The 26,129-nt window shown below is 39.8% G+C and overlaps 1 protein-coding gene across 3 annotated transcripts; it reads right to left on the reverse strand.

Annotated features, from left to right (window-relative positions):
- Positions 1 to 25,810, reverse strand: camsap1a (calmodulin regulated spectrin-associated protein 1a). 3 transcript variants are annotated; one of them, XM_058416474.1, is made up of 19 exons: positions 25,502 to 25,810; positions 23,449 to 23,573; positions 17,531 to 17,793; positions 16,586 to 16,753; positions 13,753 to 13,833; positions 12,617 to 12,649; positions 11,419 to 11,560; positions 10,880 to 11,019; positions 8,966 to 9,062; positions 7,834 to 7,999; positions 6,413 to 6,492; positions 5,997 to 6,081; positions 3,993 to 5,907; positions 2,334 to 2,470; positions 1,885 to 2,072; positions 1,667 to 1,763; positions 1,389 to 1,510; positions 982 to 1,100; positions 1 to 291 (listed from the first exon to the last, which is right to left on the reverse strand). In XM_058416474.1, the coding sequence occupies exons 2-19, from the start codon at positions 23,570 to 23,572 to the stop codon at positions 1 to 3; spliced, it is 4,248 nt and encodes a 1,415-aa protein (XP_058272457.1). In that variant the 5' UTR covers position 23,573; positions 25,502 to 25,810. The 3 variants fall into 3 exon arrangements, with proteins under 3 accessions (XP_058272457.1, XP_058272458.1, XP_058272459.1); XM_058416475.1 differs by lacking the exon at positions 12,617 to 12,649; XM_058416476.1 differs by lacking the exons at positions 12,617 to 12,649; positions 13,753 to 13,833; positions 16,586 to 16,753; ... (1 more) ...; positions 23,449 to 23,573; positions 25,502 to 25,810 and adding an exon at positions 12,239 to 12,585.
- Positions 25,811 to 26,129: the final 319 nt, after the last annotated feature.

Below are 26,129 nucleotides of genomic sequence, written 5' to 3' on the forward strand. Positions count from 1 at the left end.
TCATTTCCTCTTGGATGAGCTGTGTCTTTTCAGCTGCCACAGGTGGTTGTGAATGGTGATGGCATCCACACTGGCTGAGACCGTCTTGGCCGGGATGATGGTAAACTGCTTGCGGTCCGAGCTGTATTTGAACAGCGTGTCGATCATTTTGCGAGTTATGGCACGTGGGCCATTCCCCGACAGCTTCGTCAGCTCCTCGGTGTCAGGCATGAACGAGTAAAGTGCCCGGAACTGACAGCCGCCATCACGGAACAGGATCATCAGGTGATTGGCCTCACAGCGCTCGATTTCCTAAAGTAAACAACACACAAACTCGTCAAAGGCATATTTTTTGTGTTATTTCAAACTCATCCCTAATCTTTTGCATGTATGTAATCACCATGGGTAAGAACTGTGATGTTTTCCTGTGATTCTTTAGTCAAAACACTAAATTGGTCCCTGCCTCATTTTAAATGTACTGCTGAAATTGTTACTGTAATTTAAAATCAGACCTTTTTATTGTAAACATTCCCATGTAGTCATTCATTTCACTTTCCCACCATTCAGCTTGTCTAATAGTTGAGAAGCTATCAGTACAACATCCTCTTACATCACTATTAATACTGATTTTCTATCTATTTTAGTCCTGGCTAATTCCCACCCACCATACCCTAGCATACAAAAGCTACCAAATTGGGAGGGTGAAAACTATATCATGCTTCCTCTGAGACATCTGAAGCCAACTGCTGCGCATACAGCATCACAGGGTAGTATTTTATTCCTCCCTCCATGAAAGCACAGTTTAATTTAGCTCTTTTGGTCTCTCAGTCATGATGTGGCATCATGGGGATTTGGATTGGGGGAACATTTTTCTGTTGTGCCAATTGGCCGAGCCCCATGTTCTGCTTTCTTTATAGCTTTAGACAGACAGTTGGGATATTTATGCAATGTGTGTGTGTGTCTTTGTGTGTGTGCTACTCCAGTTAAACTTAGATGCATTACCTCTAACACAGCATTCTTCTGGGCTTCATTGACCTTGCCAGCCAGACAGCAGTGAGCAATGGCATTCTGGATGATCAGCTTATTGGACTTAGCGCTGGGCTCCTTAAACAACCTCAGGCCTGAAACAAGCACACAGCAAGCATATTAAAAAAGTGTCCACTCTTCACAAGAGGAATTGGAATATATATGACAGGGGGATATTTGGCTGATCCTAACAAGGAAAACTGCAGCTTTTATTTAAAATACTTTTAAAAAAATCCTACATGGTTCCTTTTGGTTATTCAGGGTAAATGTCGGTATTGATAAATAAATAAATAAATTAATTAATTAGCAAATAATTAAATAGCATACCATTAATTATCCCTATGCATGTGTGTATGTCTGTGTGTGTGTGTGTTGTACTCTACCGCTATATTCTGCTGTGGAAGTGATGGAAGAAGCTGTTGAACCGTTGTCCCAGTCTCTCTCCATGTTCCTGCTAGCATTACGGCTTAGTATAGGAAATGACTCCACGGATTCGCCAGCACCTCTGTCACACACACACACACACACACACATACATCAGGTGTGTTCTTTTCCTACATCACAATCACAAACTATTACATATTTTTAATCTACACATGAATGTTCGTCTATTTCTTTCTCTTCCTCACAATACTTAGAGATGACAAGCATCCACACCAACCTCTGTGAACCCCCACCGGAGGTAACGCTGTCTGCTTCGGTAGCAGCAGACGCCAAAGAAAGAGAGGAGCCAGAGGGAGCAGCACATAAACTTACAGCTAGAATCACACCAACAAAGAGAGACACAGAGCGAGAGAGAAAGATAATGAAAATGTAAAAAATAAAAATCTATTTTGTAAATTGTGTATCAGATAAAGTGTAGAGGTCAAACTGTCATACGGGTGGTGGTGCCAGATTGGCCACGGTGGAGTGATTTGGGGCGGGGCCGCCTGCGGTGGGGTCGGGGCTTGGCCACTCCCTGTTCTTCCATCAGTTCCTGTTGTTTTCTACGCAGATATTCCTGCTTGATGAGCTCCCTGCGTGCCTTTTCCTCCTCTTTACGCATACGGTCCTCCTCTGCCTTACGCCTGACATATAAATATACAAATACATACAAACAGCTGTACGGTGGGCTGGGGTGGTACTGTAGGACAGTCCGTAATCAATTTTTAAACAAGTTACTGAAAAAAATGTTTAGCCATGATTTAACAACTATGTTTTAGAATCTATTTTCATTTAGGACCCTATGATCAATGTCATGGGGCCATTCTACAATTAAATAGAAACTGAATTTGAAGAGCAGTTGTCTTGATTTGTTTCACATACAGAAAACACAAGCACACGTGTACCTGGCTTCATCTCGTTTGAGCTCGGACTCTGCCTCCAGCTGCTGCTTTCGAAGACGTGCCTCCTCAGCCTTCTTCTGCTGCTTTAGCAAAAAGGCAGCACGCTTCTTAGCCAGCTCATCCGCTGCTTTCTGATCGTCCTTCATACACACACAGACACGCGCTATTATATATTATATATTATATACACTCAGTGCCCATTTATTAGAAACACCTGGACATTCATGCATTTATCTATTCAGCTCAATCATGTGGCAGCTGCATAATAACATCAGATACAGGTCAGGAAGTTTTTCAGAAGTTACTGATCTTCTGGGAATTTCATAACAGTCGACAGTCACGTGAGTTCACCCAAAAGGGTTCTTCTCCTGTCTACCAAGAACAGGAATTATGGGAACAGACTCACCCAAACTGGACAGGTGAAGATTCAAAAAAAGACCAAATTGTCCAGCATGGGTGAGTCTGTGTCCATGATAGCCTCAGATTCCTGTTCTTGGCTGACAGGAGAGGTGGTGTGGTCTGCTGCCACTGTAGCCTATTTACCTCGAGGTTTGATATGTTGTATGTTCTGAGATGCTTTTCTGCTCACAACAATTGTAAAGTGTGATTATTTGAGTTCTGTAAGTTCAGACCATTCTGGTCATTCTCGTCTGATCTCAGTTTATGTAACATATAAAAAATATGATGTATAAATCAGCTAATACCCAAAAGTTTATAAAGTGAGTCTACACATAGTGCACATTTTTATTTCATTATTTGTACAATTTGTGTTTTTAAATTGAGAAAATATTTGTTAATTTATAATCCAATATCAGTCTTCAGTTCCATTTTGGGAACTGGCCTATAAAAAACCCTCAGTGGTTTTTTTGGTGGTTACAGTGGAACCTCAGCATACCAATTTAATTCATTCTGGAGGTTCTTAAGGCGGAAATTTGTATTGCGAAACGGATTTTCCCATCAGAAATAATGTAAATGCAGATAATCCGTCCCAGCCATGCAAAAATGTTACCAATATTACCAATACAAAGCGTATATAAACTGTATGGCTGCTTACAAAGAACTGACCCAAGCCAAGCATTCCATGTCAAGGCTCCTCACAGGAAGTCGTGCCACCAAGCTTGGGCTAAAAATAGAACAGACCACCCACAGCAACAAAAAAATGTACGAAAAATTAGGTAGCTTTTGAACACGTGCTGAAGGCAACACTGGTATCGTGGGTTGACTCTTTTGAAACAGCTTTCGCTGAATGAAAAAAAAAATTTGTAAACTCTCTTCAGTTGGCTTTGCTTGGCTTTTGCATGTTGATGCAAATTTCTTGCAAAATTTCAATACTTAAGGCGAAAATTCGTAAGTGAGGGCATTCATATGCTGAGGTTCCATTGTATTTTCTTAAGCAATATAAGCAGCCACTTAGGGTCCTGCACCTACAGTATATGAGGAAAAAAATGTGATTCATTAGCTATGTTAAAAATCCATACAACATACCACAAAATGATATATATATACATATATATATATATATATATATAAATGATTGTTTATATATAAATTAAAAATCTGTAGTATATCTTTTTTTCACTTAGAGATTCTGAGTCTTCCTCTATCACTTCTAATGGTTAAGTTTTCAATTTCATATAAAAATGCAAGAAAAAACCCTATTACCTTGAAGAAAAAGCCCAGTCCTGATTTTTGCTCAGCAGAGTCAGGTGCATCAGTCAGGTCAGACAGGTCCACTTCAATCAACTGGGCTTTCTTCTCTTCACTCTGATCCACAATAGCTTCCTTCACAGAACCACTTTGCTCTTCCACTCCTGGCGATTCTAATTTGGGCAACTCTGGACCCCCAGACTTTTGGTTTCCAGAGTCATGGAGACGGAATGTGGTATTTCGTGCCACGCCTCTGCCAGGGGTGCGTCCGGTTGCTTTGACCACATCCTCTTCGTTGTTCTCTGCTCGGGGCGTCCTGCAGTCCGGAGGTGTCCGGGAATCAGTAGTTGGTGTTCGGGCACTGACTTTTGAACTTGGGCGAGTGCTATTCTCCTTGCTCAGCTTAAGCTCTGAAGGTTTGTTTCGAATGCTTCGAGACGAACTTAACTTTGGAGGTCGTCGCGTGGCAGTAGCCATCTCTAAGAACTGCATTGTGGGTTGAGGCTTAGCCTCAGGAGATTGAGGTTTCATTACGTATTCCTGCGATGGAGACTTCAGGGTTTGTTTCATGAGCAGCTCCTGCTGGACAGACAGTTGCATCATCTGCTGCTGGATTACACCGATTGCGTCGTTCAAGAGCTCAATTGAGCGGCTACAATCGCCCAGATCTAAGTCTTCACACACATCCTCCTCATCCCCCCCTTCGCCCATGTGTTTAACCCCCTTTAATGCGGCAGTGGCTGCAGGTGAAGCTGAATCTTCCCACAGTTTTATTGACTCTTTATCCAGGTTTTGCTCAATTTCCTTGCTCTTGGCCTTCAAAACCTGCATGCACGTGTCATCCTTTGTCAGCTCTTTCTCTTTCAGTGCAACTAATTCCTGTTTGACAGGATGTGGCAGTGTATCGCTGCGCCCCTTCTTAACCACATTAAGGAAAGCTGCTTTGCCCAGCTGAAGCCTCTGCCGTGCGGCCAACACCTCCATCTTCTTTTTTTGAGCCTCGATGGCACGCCGCTTATCCTCTAGCTGCAGTCGCAGGTGGACAAGGTCTGAGGCCACACCTTTTACATCAGGACTCACGGTGCCACTCTCAGAGCCATCTGGAGTTGTAGCATGTGAGCTGCTAGCACTGCTGTAACCATCATGCACAGCGCCGCGAAACAATCTTCGTTCTGCGAAGCTGGTCAAACGGCTAGAGGTGCTACTAGCTTGCGAAAATGAGCTTGGACATGGGCTACATCGTCCACTGGTGCAATGTTTGTCTCCGTGCTCAGACACTCGCACATCCTCGCACAACTTTGCTGATTCATCTTCTTCTTGTCTGTGACCTGGACACTTAAGAGTGCTTCCAGGCTCTTTCTCTTCTATATCATCTTCCTCTTCTATATCATCTTCATCCTCAATATCTGAGTCTGAGGCTCCACCCACCCACTCATGTTTACTGTGTCTGGGCAGCTCACGGTTTCCATGTAGAAAGAAACCAGCAGATGGCACAGAGTTTATATTTTCTGGTTCCACAGTGTCAACAGTCATGAAACTTTGGTTTATTATTGTGTGGTCTATAGGTGAATGTACTCCTCTTCGTCTTTGAATTTGCCCCTCGCCACTTTCTTCACGTTTACTGACCACTGTGACTTTCTCTTTATTAGGTCGTAAAACAGCCGGCTGCAGAGGCTCCAGGAAGAAGCTCTCTGGCTGGGGCTCTCTGAACCCAGCCACCCCACCTGGTCCTATAATGGCCACAAGCTCCTCCTCCTTTTCCTCACTGTCATTGTTGTATGTTGTGTCTGGGGTAGGCTGACCGTTGACATGGTGACAAGGAGTAACAGAGATGACATTGGAAGCTAAACTGTCTTTGCTGATGGAGCGTGCTAAGCTGATGTTGTCACCACCCACTCGCTCCCACTCCATCTCCAGCTGAGAAATTGGTCTACAGAAATAACGAGAGGGAGAGAAATTAGGACTTAAATTATAAGTCTGCAAACTGATCTCAAATATTTTAGGTCGTTGAAATCTTACCTGTGTCTTCTCTCCATCCAGGCCAGCCGGGATCCAGGATTGTGTCCATCCATGTGTGAGAGTGAACTAGACCTGTTCCTGAACTCTAAACACAAATGTGCACACACATTACAGCCTGATACACTGTCCATGTCATGCTTTCTACAATAATAATGCACACTTTCTGACTAAACAAATTTGAGAATTTAGTTGCGTTGTGATGTAAGATGTTATATTAGCTAAGTTATTCACTGCTAATTGATAAAGATACGCTAAAAAGAGAAGCTGACTCTTTGCTGTTGCTATAATTTTGAACATCAATAAAGCTGTACTTTGACAAACTGCTATCATATGACCAGAAACACACTTTTTTGTGCCTGCTGCAGGTATGCTAAAGACGTTAACTAATTTGTTTAAATAAGAAAATGAAGAGTTACCAGCAGTGTCCTCCCCCTGGATGGGATTCTGTTGTCTCTGTTTCAGCGAAAGGAGCGAGTAGGTGGCGCTTGCTTTGTTACTGCAAGAATAAACACACAAACTTTAACATATATACAGTGCTAAAAAATTCTACAAGACACAAAACACATACAGTTTCGGTTGTGTTACAGTAATGTACTTTTTTGTCTTTCTCTACATTTGAAAGCTACCACAAAGTAAATGCTTCAGAAAAAATATCTACAATAATTATAGCACAGTACAGGCATACTAAGAAAGCAGGAATGACTATCTATCTAAATTTAAGCATGATGTAATCCCTTGAAACGACCCAAATCTGAAGCTGAATTACAGAAATTGTGAATTATATGTTAATTTATCGAGGTGAAAAAATCGTTTTGAGATGAAAACACAGAAAAAATACATAGAGTCTTAGTGACTCTCAGCTCAACTCTCTTACACATCAATGCTCCTTAACACCATGTTAGAAAAGCAAGAGGGTGTCAATAGAAATCATGCTGCACCCCTGAGTACATGGCTTGAGACATACTAGAAGTGAAGATTTCTGTTGGAGACTTTTATCATTTTTGTAAGGAGCAGCCGAACATGGAAATTAGCTGTTTTGACATTATAGTAGCTACTCTATGTATAGTTGTTCTCTCACCAGCCTCTATCCCTTTTCTCTTTTGAGGTTAATAAAACAAAAAAAAAAACCAACTTAACCTATTATTGAGAAACACATATATATAACATATATATAATTTTATATTTTGTGTGTGTCTTCTGTGCTGTAACACAAGAATTTCCCTCATGGAATCAATAAAGTCTGTCTGTCTGTCTGTCTGTCTGTCTATCTATCTATCTATCTATCTATCTATCTATCTATCTATCTCCTGCATCCTTGAGTTTATCTCATAACCTGACATCTCAATTCTCAACCCGATAATCGATTATTGACCTACATATTCACAACAAGTACAGAACTCAAAGCAAACATACAGACATCCAGTAGGGCCGAAAACTCTGAGACCACTAATGAAAATACTTCTGTTTTGCATTATGTTTCCATATAACACATTATAAATATTATTATCAGCAATAATTTGAGTGAAAAGTAGAATCTTAGAAATATTTCCATGATTTTCAGAGTTTATTAGTATTTAGTATATCTTTGTGCTTTAATGACAGTGTTCACTCAAACTGACACAGAAGTTTGTGTAAAACTGGATGATCCATGTTAGATCAAATCTACTGGTGTGTTATCTTAACAAGTGCTTCAAAAGAAGAGATTTTCATTCAAAACTTTTAAAAAATTTCTTTTAAAAATCCCAGATTTTCAATATGGTAGCAAACATTTGGACCCCACTGTATATAATCATAACCACACACAGAGAAACACAAGCTAGACTAGAGACACACTTACACAGATGGTGATTCCTCCAGAGGGCGGTAATACCTGATACAGGTGTCATTAACAGCGCCCGTCGCCAAGGAGTCCACTGAGGGGGAGGAGCTTAAGAAGTTACGCTTTGCAAAGTTTGAAACAGCCATGTGGGAGCGGGAGCTCTTTGGCTGCGCCAAGGCTCTCACTGCAAAGTGGAATAATTAGATGTCAAGTGACCAGACAAACAGGTTACAGACAAACAGGTTACAGTCAAGTAACCAGCCAGACAGGTTACAGTCAAGTGACCAGCCAAACAGGTTACAGTCAAGTGACCAGCCAAACAGGTTACAGACAAACTGGTTACAGTCAAGTGACCAGCCAGACAGGTTACAGTCAAGTGACCAGCCAAACAGGTTACAGACAAACTGGTTACAGTCAAGTGACCAGCCAGACAGGTTACAGTCAAGTGACCAGCCAAACAGGTTACAGCCAAACAGGTTACAGTCAAGTGACCAGCCAAACAGGTTACAGCCAAACAGGTTACAGTCCAGTGACCAGCCAAACAGGTTACAGCCAAACAGGTTACAGTCAAGTGACCAGCCAGACAGGTTACAGTCAAGTGACCAGCCAAACAGGTTACAGCCAAACAGGTTACAGTCAAGTGACCAGCCAAACAGGTTACAACCAAACAGGTTACAGTCAAGTGACCAGCCAAACAGGTTACAACCAAACAGGTTACAGTCAAGTGACCAGCCAGACAGGTTACAGTCAAGTGACTAGCCAACCAGGTTACAGACAAACTGGTTACAGTCAAGTGACCAGCCAGACAGGTTACAGTCCAGTGACCAGCCAAACAGGTTACAGACCTGACAAAATCTCTGGTCATATGAAATGAAATCCCAAAAATGATTGGGAACATGTATAGGTTTTGTGTGTGAAGACAAAAATATTCCTGCAAAAACCAAGGTCATTCTAAATTTAAAAAAATGAATGAATAGTTATCTATTCACAGGAAACCTGTGAATTTTAATTTACAGTACAATCATGTTACAGATTTCATGTTTTTTAAACAATTTTATATGGAAAATATATACATATTTTACATCACAAAACCAAACAATGCAGACAAAATGTATTTCGTACAGGAATTCATTAAAGGTGAGTTTCTGACCTTCTTTGATATCTTGTAGATCTTTGGGTTTCACAAAGTCTGGTCTCATCACCTCAAACCACCAAAACAGCTCTGCTATGTAAACCATCACATTGTGCTGCAGAGAACAAAATGAAAAGACTTGTGTTTGTGTATCTGGTAAAACCATGAGCACTGCTATTGCTAAAAGTAAGGCCAGGTACATATTCTGCAATTAAGACTGTTAAAAGCTTCATACAGTCAAAACGTTATTACATCATGCAGGTGAGTAGAATATGTAAGACAAAATGAGATGTTAGATAAAAAAAGGTAAAAGTAAGAAATGTGAGGTAAAATTGTGAATATGAGTGATAAAGTAGTGAATGTGAGAAGAAATCTATTGAATTGAACATAGTAGTGAATGTGAGGTAAAGTGAGTGTGAGGTAAAGGTCTACCTAACATACATCTAAGATCTAACATGGGAATCTAACATAGTAGTGAATGAGGCCAGTAGTAGTGAATGTGAGGTAAAGGTTGGGAATATAAGAGGTTAAAGTCTATATAGGGTAAAATGAGTAAATATGAGGTGAAAGTAATAAATAAAATAAATAAATTAGTGAATGTGAAGTAAAAGTAGAGATTTCAAGGAAAAAGTAGGTAATGTGAGGTAAAAGTAGAGAACGTGAGGAGTAAAGTAGGTAATGTGAGGTAAAAGTAAGGAATGTGAGGTGAATGTAGTAAGCATGAATTACAGTAATGAATGTGAGGTATAAGTAGAGAATGTGATATAAATGTAAGTAATATCAGATATAAGTAGATAATAATGAGCTAAACACAGTGAATGTGAGGTAGATATAGTGAATTTGAAATTATTGAATGTGAGCTAAAAGAATGTGAAGTAAAAGTAGAGAATGCAGGGTAAAAGTGGAGAATGAATAGTAAAATTGTTGCATGTGAGATAATATTCGGGAATGTGTGGTAAAAGGAGAGCTAAAAAGGATAAAAGTAGTGAACATGAAAGGTAAATGCATGGAAGCGTGAGGTAGAAGTAATGAATGTGAGGTAGTAATTTTGTGTGGTAAAGCAGTGACAGTTAGAGGAAACCTAGTAAATGTGAGGTAAATTAGTGATTTTGTGTGGTAAAGCAGTGACAGTTAGAGGAAACCCAGTAAATGTGAGGTAAATTAGTGATTTTGTGTGGTAAAGCAGTGACAGTTAGAGGAAACCCAGTAAATGTGAGGTAAGTTAGTGATTTTGTGTGGTAAAGCAGTGACTATAAAAGGAAACCCAGTAACTGTGAGGTAAAAGTAGTAAATGTGAGGTAAGTTAGTGATTTTGAGTGGTAAAGCAGTGCTGTAAAAGGAAACTTAGTAACTGTGAGGTAAAAGTAGTGAATGTGAGGTAAATTAGTGATTTTGTGTGGTAAAGCAGTGACTTTACAAGGAAACCCAGTAAATGTGAGGTTAAAGTAATGAATGTGAGGTAAAAGTAGTGAATGTGAGGTAAACTAAGGCACTGAGATGTAAAGTAATGAATGTGAGGTAAAAGTAGTAAATGTGAGTAAATGTAATGTAATAGTTACACTAATAAAACTAAAGAATGAGTGTTACAGGGAGTGACTTTCAGTTAAAAGTAATAAATAAAAATGTACAAATAAGGGAAGGGTTAAAGAGTGAATGAAATAGGCAAAAGCAGAGTATGTGAGGTAAGAAAAATAAATGTGCAGTAAATGTAATGAACATTAGATAAAAGTATGGAACCAGAGGTAAAAAAAACTATTCATTTGTAATAATTAATTAAATTAAAATTAATAAATGCTAGTGGAGATAACTGTAAGAAAATGTAAGTTAAAAGTATTGAAAATGAGATGCAAACATGAATGTGAGAGTTGAAACAGTATGTTTATATAGTGTGCAACACTACGTAAATGTGTGTGTGTGTGTGTGTGTTCCTACCTTTAACACTGCTGGAGTATATAGCAAGTCTTCAGTCCGTAGATACAAACAGCGGTTCAGATACTCATTGGAAAACTCGCTTAGGAGCTGAATATTATACACACTGTCAGAGAGCGACAAAACTTCCTTCAAGCAGATATCTGAGGACAAAAGAAAGAAACAGTTAATTCATTACCTTTCATGAGTGCAGTCATGGGGCGGTATGCTTCGTATTGTTGCACTATTGTTGCACCTAGTGGTCAAAAACAGAACTGCAACAAGTGCCAATAGATGACCACTGAATCACAGTGCTCTATAAACATTTTCAGTGGAAAAAGAGGGTTGCCAGGGTCATGTCTTTAATGCCATAACTGTGACTTTTTGTTGTCACCTCTCAACTACCTATTACAAATTATTCTAAAATTTCATTAGATAGTAGCCTCACACCCTAATTATGTCTTAGGTTATGTCAGTATTAATATCAGTCTGCTCCACCAACATCTATGGCCAAGAGTTGGTTCATGGTGTGTGTGTATGTGTATGTGTGTGTGTGTGTATACCCTCTATTCTCATGTATTCAGGGCAGTAGTAATGGATGATGGTCAGCAAGGCAGCACCATCACTTAGGTCTTTCATCAGATCCTCCACCACTGGCAGGTGAGGGAGAATACGGCTGGACACGTGGTCTCTACGGTAACGTACCTAAGAATATGCCGACAAACAGAGATCAGAATACATGTACGCACACACACTTACTCACCTTACAGAGCATTAAATATTAAGGACATACATCCCTATTACTAGAGTAGGCCTTCCTGTCTTAATATATTAAGTATTACACTATGTTCTATTTTTAATATTGTATTCTTATGATAGTGCCTTAATGCTTCATAAATGATTAAAACTAAATATATAAAGACACAAAGACACACACACCACTCTTTCAGTACAACACACTCTCCACATAACTCATGTAGTGCATTCGGCTTAGTTAGGTACTAGTGGGAGCTATTACGCTGCATTGCACTCATGTTTTTGCAAATATTTTGCATTTGCATTGCAAATTGAAAGTTATACACTATATCTGGATTACCCTCCAGAATTATTGGAACACACCATAGGTTTCCATATAAAGCCATTCTATAAATTAGAGTGCAAGAACTAAACTGACCCTAACACTTCCTTCTTAAGAATGTGAATAAGCCTTCATGTTTTTCTTATATGTGAGCAACACAAGTTATTTTAACTTATTCAAATCATATAAATAATATGACAGTCCGGCCCCATAATGCAATGTGACATATATTCCCAACATAACAGCATGGCATGAGTTAAGTAAATAAATGAAGCAATGGATGAGTAAATGGATGAATACTGTACCACACGAGCAAACTCCACAGGCTCCAACATGCAATGGGCCAACGCATTCATAAAGTCGGGCTGACAGAGAGTGAAAAGAGATGAGGACACAGGCACATTCAGACAAAGAAAAAGAAAGAAAGAGTGAATAGAATGAGGGAAAAGGGCAAAGACAGAAAAAAAATAAGAGAGATCAGACAAAAAGGGAGACAGAGCGATAAATGCATGTGGTTGAATAAGAGATTTGTTATGGCAACATGGACCATGACTACACAATTACAGATCTGAAAACACACCAACCTCCCTTCCTTGCCCCGCCACACACACACACACATACACACATACACACACTCCTCAAGTGTAATACAGGAGGCAGATAGGAGGCACCATATCACTTACAGGCACGAGCTTCCAGTACCATTTGGAGGGAGACTATCCAAAAGGAAGGGGTAGGGTAAAGAAGACGAACAGGAAGAGTAGCAAAGAGATCACAAAGGTGAAAGGTTAAACATCAAGCAGGCTGACAGGAATAGAATATAACAAAACAGAACGATCAGATTTTTTATGCACCGCTTTAATCTGATCAGATAGAAGGGTAAAACGAAACATTCACATATTTAGTAGAGGTAATCCAGGGCACAGGCATGCTATTTTGTCATTCCAGGCAATTGTCACAGGTAAACAGAAGTCACATGAGAGTATGTGAGTCTTCTTAACATCACTAACTCATGATGCACTGCTTTTTTCACAGTAGGGCAACCACAGGCTCATTATGGGTGGGGTTAAGGCTAGAGTTCTCAACCTACTGAGTGTGTGTATGTGTATATGAGCCTCAGGATACTTTATATAGAGATGATATTTGGGTTGGTTTTCACGAACAATAGACTTAATTGAAGAGCAAACATATACACTTGTGTAGTATGCACTCACTATTTTGTGCCAGCTGGATGAACTTCAAGAACAAACACATTATATGGTCAAGCATATGAATGGTCATTATAAATGAACCAGCACAAGCTGATTCATTTCAAGATGGCCGAATTTCAGAAGCAGCTGAGTCTTCATATAAGCAAGACATATGGGTTTCACTTCATACTAAACCCACCCTCCTCAACCCCCAATTTATTTAATGATCTCGTATACCACCTGAGACCATTTTTTCACTGTAAATAGGAACACTATAAGCAGTTAACCCTCTTCCTTGTGTTCTTCCATTTTCCTCCTTTTGTAATTGCGTTAACTGCCAAGAAATTACACGATAATGAATACACACTATGCTAAAAACAAAACCATAGACTTTGCAAGCTCAAAAATGTGATTTTCTCTTCACACAACCCTCCCAGATGTCATCACCACATTAAGTTTGATGAGGCCTTACATGTGCTTTATAAAAATACACCATGTGATCAAGTCCCTAATAGATGCATTGTTTGTCTATATGGATGCACAGGCCCTGAAGCAATCAAGGTGGGCATTGCAAGGATGCTACGATTAGGTGAATGCTGCAGTCATGACCTGTGATCGGTCAACTGTACCTTTTGATGACATGGTGAGTCCATTAATTGTTGTTTCAGTTTGAACTCCTTCTCGCAGATCTCCCTGGTTCTTGAAATAACCTGCAACACACACACACACACACACACACCAAGTTTAGAACTCTAGAGTCACACCAAGTAGTATGAAGAAGATTCCAAGCCCGGAAGATTCAATTGCACCAATTGTTTAAATTTAAAATACAGTATATAGCTTTTCCCTTGTAATATGAGGAAAATGCCTTACACCAAATTGGCAGAAGATTGCTTTGTAGGAATAAAACACTGACTTTGCTTCAAAAGTAAATATACTATAATTCCCAGTGCTTGCATTTCACTTTCAGCTGTGCATTGCTATGGTGTCACTCTGAAATGTCATCACTGTCCATTCACAGCACTACACCAGTCACTGGCATGATTCTAATCTGGCTTATTTTTTCAGAAAGTGTTGCCATAGAGGAACAAAATTTCAAGACATACCCGTATTGGCATGACATACCTAATGGATTGATTAAAAGAAATAACCACAGTCGCAGCAACTATTTTCAAATCTATTTTGATTTAAAGCAGTTGTGGCATATGTAAAGTATAGACACACTTAAAGTTATAAATTCTCAGAACTTAATTAACTTGTTATGCCTCAATTGGCTCATTAGGACTAGGCTGGTCAAGAATTATTAGTAGTGATGACAATTTCAGAGTATAATAAATTCTGACTCCTCAAACACACAACAACCATGGGATCATTTACGCAGATGGCTGAGGATCTGCAAATACAATTAATTCATGACTATAAAGCAAGGGAAGAATATAAAAAGACATCAACGCATTTCCAGTTCACAATTTTCACTATCCAAAATGTCATTGTGGTGGCAGAGGAGGGGTTGAGTGCCGTTTGTGAATGGAGGGTACTCAATGGAAGCTAGAAGAAGAAGTGAGCAATTCCATGAAAGCACAGACATGTGTGTGCAAGTAATGTGGATCTTTTTCTGTGTGTGTGTGTGTGTTGCAGTGAAGAGGAGAGAAGAGTAGAGAGTGTGTCTGTGTATACTAGGCTGCAGTAAAGCAGGTTTCATTTTGGTGTTCATTAATGTGCTCCCAAAATAAACCCAAAGTAAAATTTAACTGCATTAGCCTGCCTTCCACATCCTCATTTCCCTCCCAGTGTGACATAGTCATTAAGAACTAAGGGAACAAAGCAAAAACCCCACATGACAACACAGGTCTGCAGCAAGGTTTAGCTGACACAGAAGAGGCGATACACCGTTCCACTGTGTAGCGTCGATTATACAAACATGATCTACCGGGAAGAGTCATCAGAAGGAAATGCTTCATCACAAAAGTTTCCATCTGAAGTATCCAAAACCACATCTAGATAATCCAAAGGCAATTTGAAATGAAGTGCTGTGGGCTGATCGACAAAAGTACACTATATTGCCAAACGTTTTGGGACACCCCTCCAAATCATTGAATTCAGGTGTTGTTTTTCAGGGGTTGTGCTCGGCCCCTTAGTTTCAGTGAAAGGAACTCTTAATGCTTCAGCTTCATACCAAGACATTTTAGACAGTTTCATGCTCCCAACTTTGTGGGAGCAGTTTGAGGACGACCCCTTCATGTTCCAACATGACTGCACACCAGTACACAAAGCAAGGTCCGCAAAGACAGAGCGAGTTTGGCGTGGAGGAACTTGACTGTCCTGCACAGAATCCTGACCTCACCCTGATAGAACACCTTTGGGATGAATTAGAGCAGAGACTGCGAGCCAGACCTTCTTGTCCAGCATCAGTGCCTGACCTCACAAATGCACTTAAAAAGTCCTTGGGGAAAGCCATCACAGAAGATTTGAAGCTGTTATAGCTGCAAAGGATGGGCCAACTTCATATTAAATTCATGTGAATATAAAGGCAGACATCCCAGTTTTGGCCTGGCTCGCAGGTCAGGACTTTAGGTCAAGATTCTGTGCAGACCAGTCAAGTTCCTCCACACCAAACTCACTAATCCATGTCTTTATGGACCTTGCTTTGTGCACTGGTGTGCAGTCATGTTGGAAAGCCTTCTCAGAAGATTTGAAGCTGTTGTAGCTGCAAAGGGTGGGTCAACTCTATATTACATTATATGTGCATGTAAAGGCAGACTTCCCAGTTTTGGAATGGCTAGATAGATATGAGATAGATAGATTGATAGATTGATAGCTAGAGAGAGAGAGAGAGAGAGAGAGAGAGAGAGAGATAGATAGATAGATAGATAGATAGATAGATAGATAGATAGATACTTTATTGATTGAATAGAAACCACAAATACCATTTTGTTTGTTCTTCAAATACTACTAACATTTGCTGAAAATGTCATTTTTGGAAAGAGTTTACTTTTATAAACCTATACAAAGATTTACAATGGTGGTGGTAGTTCAACTGGTTAAGGCTCTGGGTTGTTGATCGGAAGATCATTGTTCAAGCCCCACCACCGCCAAGCCATTGGGCCCTTGAGCAAGGCCCCCAACCCACACTGCTCCAGAGGTGCTGCATCATGGCTGACCCTGTGCTCTGACCCCAATTCTCCAAGGATGGAATATACAAAGAAGGAATTTTGCTGTGCAGTAATGTAAATGTGACAAAGTAAGGCTATTTTCTTATCTAAAAAAAATTATGTAGTTTGCATCATATTTTTGCAAATAACAGTAGGTTCAGAGATGTTGCTTCTTCCTACATTAAAAAAGAAGAATTTACTTAAATCCTTAATGTAGCTGTTAATATCATAGTGGAGAAAAATAAACAAGCATGCTGCAAGCTATCTAGCTTCCACACACACACACACACACACGTACAGGATCACTGACCTTGTTGATCCAGAGAAGCATGGCTTCCTCCAGGTGGCAGGGCCGCTGCAGCTCTTTGGTGGGGGAAAGGGTGGAGAAGCGTTTAAGAGATGACACCACCTGCTCTACACTCATCATCTCCATCGTACAAGCCAGCATCAAAGCATCAATCAGAGGGATGTGGGAGCTCTGTACACACACACAGACACACACACAAGAACCATTATCAGAGTGCCTGCAGATATTCTCATATTAAACTGAATGCTGGGTAAGATTTTGTTTTGTGACTTATATTGTAATTGAAAACCTAACTTCAAGTGATGAAAAAACACTTCATTTCCACAAGACAAAAGTGTTAAAATATTTACCTACAACAAGAAAAATCAATGTGTGTTAAAGCAGGTATGTTTATGCCATATTTGGATGAGTTTAGCACAAGGGCAGTTGGCTAGTGCACACTCAAATGCTTGTAGCCCTTGTGTATTTGACAAAAATAGCCTGATTTACCTAAAATCTAAAACCAATAAAGCGTACAATGAATGTATTTTCTTTCTATTTACAGTTTCATGGGTTTCCATTAACATGTGTTGTGTGAGTCTCTAAGACACAGTGTAGACCCCCACACACTGCCCTCCACCACCTGCTCATTAAAAATATATTCGGTCATTTACGTTCCACTTTACCTCAGTGAACTGAGACATGCGCTTATTGCAGACTTCTCTAAACAGTCTACAGTTATTTTAACTGATAAATAAGAGGCCCAGTGTTAGCAGAAGAGAACATTTTGTCTATTGTGTAAATCAAATTAAACAAAGCAACACACACACACACATATAGCAGGCTGTGAGCAGATGGTCATCATGTGGCCAGCCAGTTCTCCCATACTGACTCACACACACACACCCTAATCATTATGCACAGCTCCTTTTGGCTAAAGGTCAGGGGTCAGCACCCAAACACCCTCACCATCCTGATGGGGGCGGAGATAAGATCACGGTGTGTAACCGGCGTGCCATCAGGCTCCAGGACGTGGATGGACTGACGGGCGAGCATCTGCAGGACCGAGTGGTGTGTGTGCCGTGTGGTGGACTGCTCGCCCAGCGAGAGGAAGGAACACACACGGGAGTAGAGCTCAGCTGAGAGCAGCAGCTCCAGCACAGGAGGCTTAATGTGCTCCACGCCATACTGATCCACATAGAATGGGTCTCTCAAATCATCCGGGACATGATCTGAAAAGGGAGAGAGGAAGAGAATGAAACACAAAAAATTGGAAAAAGACTAGAATATATATATATAGATATATATATATATATATATATATATATATATATATATATATATATATATATATACCGAGACTGCAAAAGGGAAAGAGGGACATGGAATATTGAAAGCTTATCACTTATCTTGTATACAAAAGAGCATTTCTTATACACAAAAACCTAGAAACAGATTTAGGTTTTCATTAATGCACTCGTTCTAATACATTATCGTTTCTATAGTAACAGCTTATTCGCAGGCACTTGTAGGGCCGATGCTTCACATAATCTAAGGCTAATAATAAACACAGTCAGTCTATTTTTACTGTTCAAGGTGAGTGCATTAGTTTGCTTTTAAGTTCAATTTGCATTCTCTCCTTTTAGGTATGAGCATCAAAAGATCAGGTCCACATTAACAGTGCCAAAACATGGCTAAGCTGCTAGATGAAGACGAATGAACTTACTAGCTAAACAACAAATATCTTAAATGAATGCAAACAAAAAACTGGTCTGGATTATGCTACTCAGCTAACAAGTGGTTCTGACAAACAAGGATATGATTCAGATGTCTGTCATGTTCATTTCTCTGTCTGTTATTGGCAGTTTATCACGAAGGTTCAGCCCCCTCTATAGATCTACCAATCATCAGAAGAAGAAGCCGTGTGTCCAGAGGCGGGGCAAATGAACAGCATGCAATCCAATTAAGCTTGAGATTTTTTGCCTGTACAAAAAACTCACCCGCCTTTACTCCATTCACTACCAGAGATGCTTTTGAGTTGGGTTCAAAACAGTGTGTTAAAAGCCTTTTATCCAAAAAAAGCCCCTTAATCTTTCATCCCATTAAAACACATTGTACATAATGGCTCTGAGTCTCAGAGATACACAGGCTCCTCTGAGTGTCATTATCCACAATGCTCTGCAACAGCATCAGTAGCATAATGGAGCAACTCATATTCCTGCAATGTCAGAAAACAGAGTTAAAAAAAGTGTTGTGGCAATGTTATAGGAATGTTTCTAATTGTAACAGTGTTCTCTGCATGCTGAGCAAACCTTTCAGACCAAACCTCAAGGCTGAAGGGGTGGTAGCTTAGTGGTTAAGGCATTGGACTACTGCTCTGAAGGTTGTGAGATTGATTCCTGGGTCCACCAAGCAGCCACTGCTGTGCCCCTGAGCAAGGCCCTTAGTGCTCAGTTGTATAATATAAGCTCAATTGTAAGATGCTCTGGATAAAAATGGTAGAAATGTAAAACCATCTAGAATAGTGATTACTAATAAACATCTCTCATTTAGACATTAAGGATCATGTCAGTAGTTGCTCTTACTGCAGTTGACTACATCATCCACCCACAACACAGTGATGCACATGAAGCCACTGTCCCAAACAGGTGATTTCAAGATTAGCACTTATCTAAACAGATAAGATCACGTCCACTCCAGACAACACACCTTAAACTCTTTTTAGGTACACACCCGCTGCATTATAGTATTTTTACTAAGCTCCATGCTAACTATAACCAGCAGCTAATCAAGTTGCCTAAGTAGATTACGCGCACAACAGACTCGCATTAATGCCATGCTATTCTCGCTTTCCAGATGATTCTTCCGGCACTGAGTAATGATGTGTGCACTTTGTTTGAGTCTTTGTCATTGGTCTTTATGTGGATGAGAATGTTGAGGGACCTTATCTCCAGGCTGTGTTTAAAAGCAAAAAAAAAACCAAGCCATCTGTAATGTGTGGGGGTGAATGAGGCATAAAGTCAGCAAAGGTTTTATTAAAGCAAATCCAGGAATAATACTCAGAAGTCCAAGGCAGACAAGGTAATCATAGGAAAAGCCACAAGTCTAGAAACATAATAGAACGGAACACGAACAAAACACTGGGCATAGAAAAGCTAATTAAATGGGAAACAAAGAACAGATGAACACTATAAGGTAACAAACCAATGACAGGACAGGGGCGGAGACAGGATTAGAAATAAAACACGAGCACATGGCTTTGTGCATCCACATTTGTTCAAAAGTGGACACGGTGTAGTAAAGATCAATAGACACTGGATCTGTTTGGAAACAGTGTAGAGCTGTGATGGATTGTAAACATCAGCAAGATGGTGTTAGAATGATGGTTTAGGATTTCTCCAAGCTGAGCCAGTACCGCTGCCTAAATTCTAGTTCGACATCCTTGTGTTTCTCTCCTGGAGCACTAGATAAAGTTTTAAGGCAGGTGAGATGTGTGACTAGGGACTGTGTGTGATTGGGACTGTGTGACTATATTGTGAGCCTTCTTTTTGAATAATAATTCAAAATTCTTATTCTATTGGTCACATACACAATCCTACGCAGTGAACCATTGCAGTGAAATGCTGTTTTATATGGAGAATAATTGTCTTTATATGGAGTCAAAAAGGGGGATTTAAAAGTAAAATAAAATCCATTTATCCATCCTTTTTCTACACCGCTCATCCTACTGGGTTGTGGGGAGTCTGTCCCAGGAGACTCAGGGCACAAAGCAGGAAACACCCTGGATTGGATGCCAGTTCATCACAGGGAAAAATCACACACACACACACACACACACAAACACACACACACCCACACGATCCTAGAGGTGTGACGCAAATGTGCTAACCACCAAGCCACCATTACCACTGTAAAATAATAAAATAAAATAAAATAAAATAAAATAAAATAAAATAAAATAAAATAAAATAAAATAATAAAAATAAAATAAGTTCTACAGATCAGAGGAAAAAATAAACTGACAAAATATAAAAAAATGCAGCACATGGCTGACACCCTTATCTAGAGTGCCTTGCAACTGTTTAAGGGCCTAGCAGTGGCAGCTTGGTGGTTCTGGGATTTGAACACATAGAGCTTCCAATCAGTAGCCCAAAGCCTTAACCAATGAGCTACCACTTCACCATACAATACAATGACTGATGATATATGGTGATATGGATATAAAATGACTGTTTATGAATTGAGTGAATGAAGTGAGTATGTGTGCAATGTGTGTGTAGTTTTGAAAGCAAACCAATGCAAAGTGTGCTGTGCAAAAAGTGTGCTAAGCTGCGATGGTGTGAGTCAAAGCACCTCATCTGCAATGTATGATGTACAATCATTTGAAGATTTATGTCCCTAAAAGTCTTCATTCTTCTCTTCACTTCACATTCTTGACTTATTTTATCACTGCTAACCTCTCACATTAATGACCAAGAGTTCAAACACTATTTCTGTTAAATGTCCTCATGCTTTCCTCACAAATGACCGGTTATGGCAGGTAACTTTATTTGAAGTGGATCCCCCAAATCTCTGTAAACAGCATCAGTGTGATTCTGCGTGTTCAAAATGATGAGGACACAGAGAGAATTTTTCGGCGAATTTCCAAACACCACGAAGGTCAAAGGTCAACCAATCTGATTAGACTGCGAGGAGAATTAATCAGAGGATGCCTGTCTGTTAACCAGAACTGAACGAGGGGGATGGGATTATGTGTGTGTCTGTGTGTGTCATTTGTCTAAAGATAAATTTCACAAGGCTGTAATATGAAGCAATATATAAAAATAGTAACAATTATATTTATTCATCATATATTGTGCATAACTGTGATGGAGCAGCGTTAAAGGCTCCAGACGTCCTACCCTGAGTATGAATATGATAGACTTGAGATTTAGACATGAATAAAAGAATGACCTCAAAAATAAATAAAAATCTTCAGTCAGACATGGCAGTGTCTCTATTGCCTGCATATGTGTTACTCTGAGTGCACCAACTCTCTTTAATAAATAATGCTAAATGGTCAAAAATGGGTCAGTGGGCAGTGTAGACACACACACACACACACTTAACATCCCAAGACTAAGCCATTTCTTCACCCAAACAAAAGCAGAAGCTTAGACAGCAAATAATGCATGAAAATAAAACTCACAGTTTTGAGGTGGATGATAAATGTTAGATCATCACTTTCATTACTTTCCACCAGTGTGTCTGTGAGGATTTGTGTTCATTCAGTCACAAGAGCATTAGTGAGGTCAGGCACTGATGTTGGGTGAGGATGCGTGCTGTTACGATTAATCCCAAAGGTGTTCAGTGGGGTTGAATTCAGGGCTCTGTGCAGGCCACTCAGGTTCTCCAACCTCGGACATGTCCGTGTGCACAGGGGCATTGTGTTGGAAAATGTCTTAGCTTATTAGTTTTGTCCATACTTTTTCAGAATTTCTATCCTATGAAGGGTCAGAGGAAGCCTGGAGTATATCCCAGGGGGACTTAGGGCACCAGGTGGGGGATTGCTGCATTTGGCAGATGCCCTTATCCAACATGACTTACAATTCATCTCATTTTTTATATAACAGAGCAGAAAGTCCAGCAGTGGCAGCTTGGTGGACCTGGGATTCAAACTCACAACCTTCTGATCACTAATACAACACCTAGGGTACCAACCCTAGTGCCATCCATACAGGTGCAGTCACGGTCCTAATCATGAGAGCTCTTTTACGATGTGTGTGTTTCCAAATTTGTGGCAGCATTTTGATGAAGGCCAACATAGGGGTGACTTGGGCCATATATAGTGTTTTTAACATCACTGAGACACACTGATTCGTACACAAGGATTAATGATGTCACACTGATGCTGTTATTTTGGTAGCACGATTAGACAGGAGTCCAAGCAAACAGCGAGCGCTTAAGGACAGAGACAGATAATCACACAAACACAAGTCTATAGTTAGTTGGCTTTTCTTATAAATAATCTTATAAATATTTCTCATAATGGATACAGGTGCTCACAGGATAAACAGAGATACGTTTCAACTCTAAAGACGCAAACAAAAGATTTCATTTCTGTACACTGTATCAGATTTCAAGCTAGAACAGCCTCACTGCAGCAGGAGCACAGAAGGCAACACTCTTGATGGTACTTCATTTAAGAAAATCTTTTACCAAGCTTACTCTAATGCAGCTTCTTACACACGTCAAATGATGATTCATAAATAATTTGCTTGTCTCATCTGCAGGCTAGCATTTCATTATTTAAAATTTGATTTTTCTGCTGGACAAAGCATGCGATCGGTCAGTATTGCCTTCAGAGAGTGGGAGGTAGCAGAAAAAAAATGAGCAAAGCGATCAAAATGAAGACTTACTCAAATACATCAGGTGCAAATATAGAGTGAAGATACCTGGCTACAATATGAATTTCAGGCAAAATATGGTCCATATAGTTAGATATATGGGATTGTATCTGCTTTATTGTATTGTGGTTTATGTGAGGAAAGGAAACAGGCAGCTAGATAATGAGAGTGCAAACATCAAAATTATTATTACTTCATTCATTTGTGCATATTTGGTTATTTTATTACTGTAGATTGATATAGCATTAATGGCGCACACACACATGCACACACACACAATAAAGACTGGGATTCAGGCAGGCCTAAAGCCAAGTACAATCCTCACAAAACTGACCACTGCTGACTTACAATCTGGGAACAAGCTCTATGCCTTTCCTGCTTTATCTTTTCATGCTCTTGTGCTCCTTCCACACACACACACAAACACACACACACACACACACACACACAGAGACAGAGTGACAAACAGCACTTGAGCCCTGAGTACAAAAAACTGTTTACCTTCTCCATAAGCTTTGGCAAAGAGCCAGCGTAGGTTGGCGTCGATTTTTGCCCGGGCCGAGTCGTAAAGTTCCGGTGAAACAATTTTAATCTCGAGGCCTCCATCCCCTCCATCTGCATCCATTCTTCAGAAAACAGAACAGAGTCAGCACACACACCTCTGGTCAGGAGTTGAAACAAACTGAACCAACCAAGTCACAAGATTCACTCTGCCCTATGTTACATATTAGTAATATGTATGTAATATATTGCCTAATACTGTATATGTGATATGCTATAATGTGTTTTTCAGCGGTTGAGCTTGGCCCCTTAGTTCCAGTGAAATGAACTCTTAATGCTTCAGCATACCAAGACATTTTGGACAATTTCATGCTCCCAACTTTGTAGGAACCATTTGGGGATGACCCCTTCCTGAGTCCTGACCTTAACCTGATAGAACACCTTTGGAATGATTTAGAACGGAGACTGCGAGCCAGGTCTTCTCGTCCAGTACCAGTGCCTGACCTTAGAAATGTGCTTCTAGAGGAATGGTCAAAAATATCCATAAACACACCCCAAACCTTGTAGAATGCCTTCCCAGAAGACTTGAAGCTGTTATAGCTGTAAAGGACGGGCCAACTCCATATTACATCCATGTCAATGTAAAGGCAGACGTCCCAGTTTTGGCTCGCAGTCTCCGCTCTAATTCATGCCAAAGATGTTCTATCAGGTTGAGGTCAGGACTCTGTGCAGGTCAGTCAAGTTCCTCCACACCAAACTCACTCATCCATGTCTTTATGGACCTTGATTTGTGTACTGGTGTGCGGTCATGTTGGAACAGGAAGGGGTCATCCCCAAACTGTTCCCACAAAGTTGGGAATTGTCCAAAATGTTTTGGTATGCTGAAGCATTAAGAGTTCCTTTGACTGGAACTAAAGGGCCAAGTCCAAACCCTGAAAAACAACACCTGAATTCAATGATTTGGAGGGGTGTCCCAAAACTTTTGCCAACATAGTGTATGTTGATATCATTAGACAAGTGTCTTAGATATTACAGATACTAAGTACACAACATATTTGAAACCAGTGTTTTGTCTAAAAGTAATTGTGTAGTGTGTTGTTTGTTATATTATCTAAAACTGCTGTTTTGCCGATCTTCTCTCTCTGTCTGCTAAGTCAAATTTCCCTAGATATGTGAATAAATAACTTGATGGTACACAGAACAGCTGCATGAGAAGCTGTCATTTTATTTCATTTAAAGGACAGTCCTTTTTTATTTTTGCTAACCTCAAAAACAGTAAATGAGCCAAAACATGTTTTTGGGTCTGATGCTATGTAGCTAACATGCAATTAAAGCGTATGACCTACAATTAGCATCAAAGCTGTTTGTTTTGCTAGTGAACACTAAACAATACTATTGACAAAATAAGATTTAAGAAGCACCTTCAATATGTTACAAATCTAATAAAAAAAAATTGACAGACACATTATAAAAGTATAAAACAAACACACACAAAAAAATATGTTTTAAATACGTTTTTAACTGTATAGTGGCTAATAATGTACACACAGTCTCTCTCTCTCTCTCTCTCTCTCTCTCTCACACACACACACACACACATTCTGCTAGCTAAACTAGCTAATATCCAGCATTACAATATTTTCTAGATGTTTGACACTTTATGTATATTACGTAGGTTATATATTGTATAACGATGAAAGCGTATAATGATGACGTATGTGTTTATATTATTATATCCAGATAGGATTGCGCGTTGTATCGCCATACAAGACTTAATTGGCTTATTGCTAGCTAAATTATGACAGTACTAGTATTCATTTTGATTATCTGTATAAAATACAATTTAGACGAACAATGATGTTGTGTAGCTGCATCCTGACTGAATAAATGGATAAACAGACAGATAAATGAATGAATGAATGAATGAATGAGGAAACACTGAAGTGACAGGATGGCTAAATAACAGCAGCAATAATAAACGATACACCTGACACCAACTGGAAAACCGCAGCAAGAAATCAAGATAAGAAAACCAGGCAAAAATTCGGATTACCTCCAGATGTGAAAAATCCACAATTCGGTATTTTATCCGATGTGAGGCTTTAACACTCCTCCCTGTTACAATGTAATAACTGTAAAAGAGGCTTTCTCCTGTCCGCCTAGCAACAGACTCCAATCCAGCACTGCGGCCTCTGCTACATGACAATCGTACACAAATAAGATCAAACTAAATTACATTTTTCATTTCATTATAAAAGCTGAAATGTCAGTGAAGCTGCATATTGTCCAGCAGCTCGTCCACCATGGTCGCTATGGATGAATTGAGCGGTGCTGTGGCTTTAGAAAGCGCCTCGCCATTGGATTGAGCAGGTTTCTTTAGTATGGATAGCCAACGGGGTCACACATCTTATAGCGCTTAATTGTTAATAGACTGCACATGCCCTGGATTTGTTTCTATGGATAGCCTACGAGGTCATTAAACGTGTTCCAATAGAAAAACACGTGCTGTTATTTTCTTTTATCTTTTATCAATCTCTCGTTTTTTCCTCTCTCTCTTGATTTTTAATAAGTCTAAAAAATGCAACTTGTGTTACAAAGAAACTAGATAGTTCAAACCTGAAGACTTTTTTTTGCAGAAAACATTACTACGTTTAGAAACCAGAGGTTCCTGCTAAAGACCC

The sequence above is a fragment of the Hemibagrus wyckioides genome, linkage group LG18, assembly GCF_019097595.1.
Source record: "Hemibagrus wyckioides isolate EC202008001 linkage group LG18, SWU_Hwy_1.0, whole genome shotgun sequence".
Lineage (NCBI taxonomy): Eukaryota > Metazoa > Chordata > Actinopteri > Siluriformes > Bagridae > Hemibagrus > Hemibagrus wyckioides.

What these genes read in the sequence shown, in the direction of transcription:
- camsap1a (XM_058416474.1), bottom strand. Translation starts at nt 23,572, where the DNA reads ATGGATGCAGATGGAGGGGATGGAGGCCTCGAGATTAAAATTGTTTCA. An exon ending in CTCAAACGAGATGAAGCCAG is followed by an intron (nt 2,073 to 2,333) that starts GTACACGTGTGC and finishes TTTATATGTCAG; the next exon opens with GCGTAAGGCAGAGGAGGACC. An exon ending in TTCCACAGCAGAATATAGCG is followed by an intron (nt 1,101 to 1,388) that starts GTAGAGTACAAC and finishes TGCTTGTTTCAG; the next exon opens with GCCTGAGGTTGTTTAAGGAG.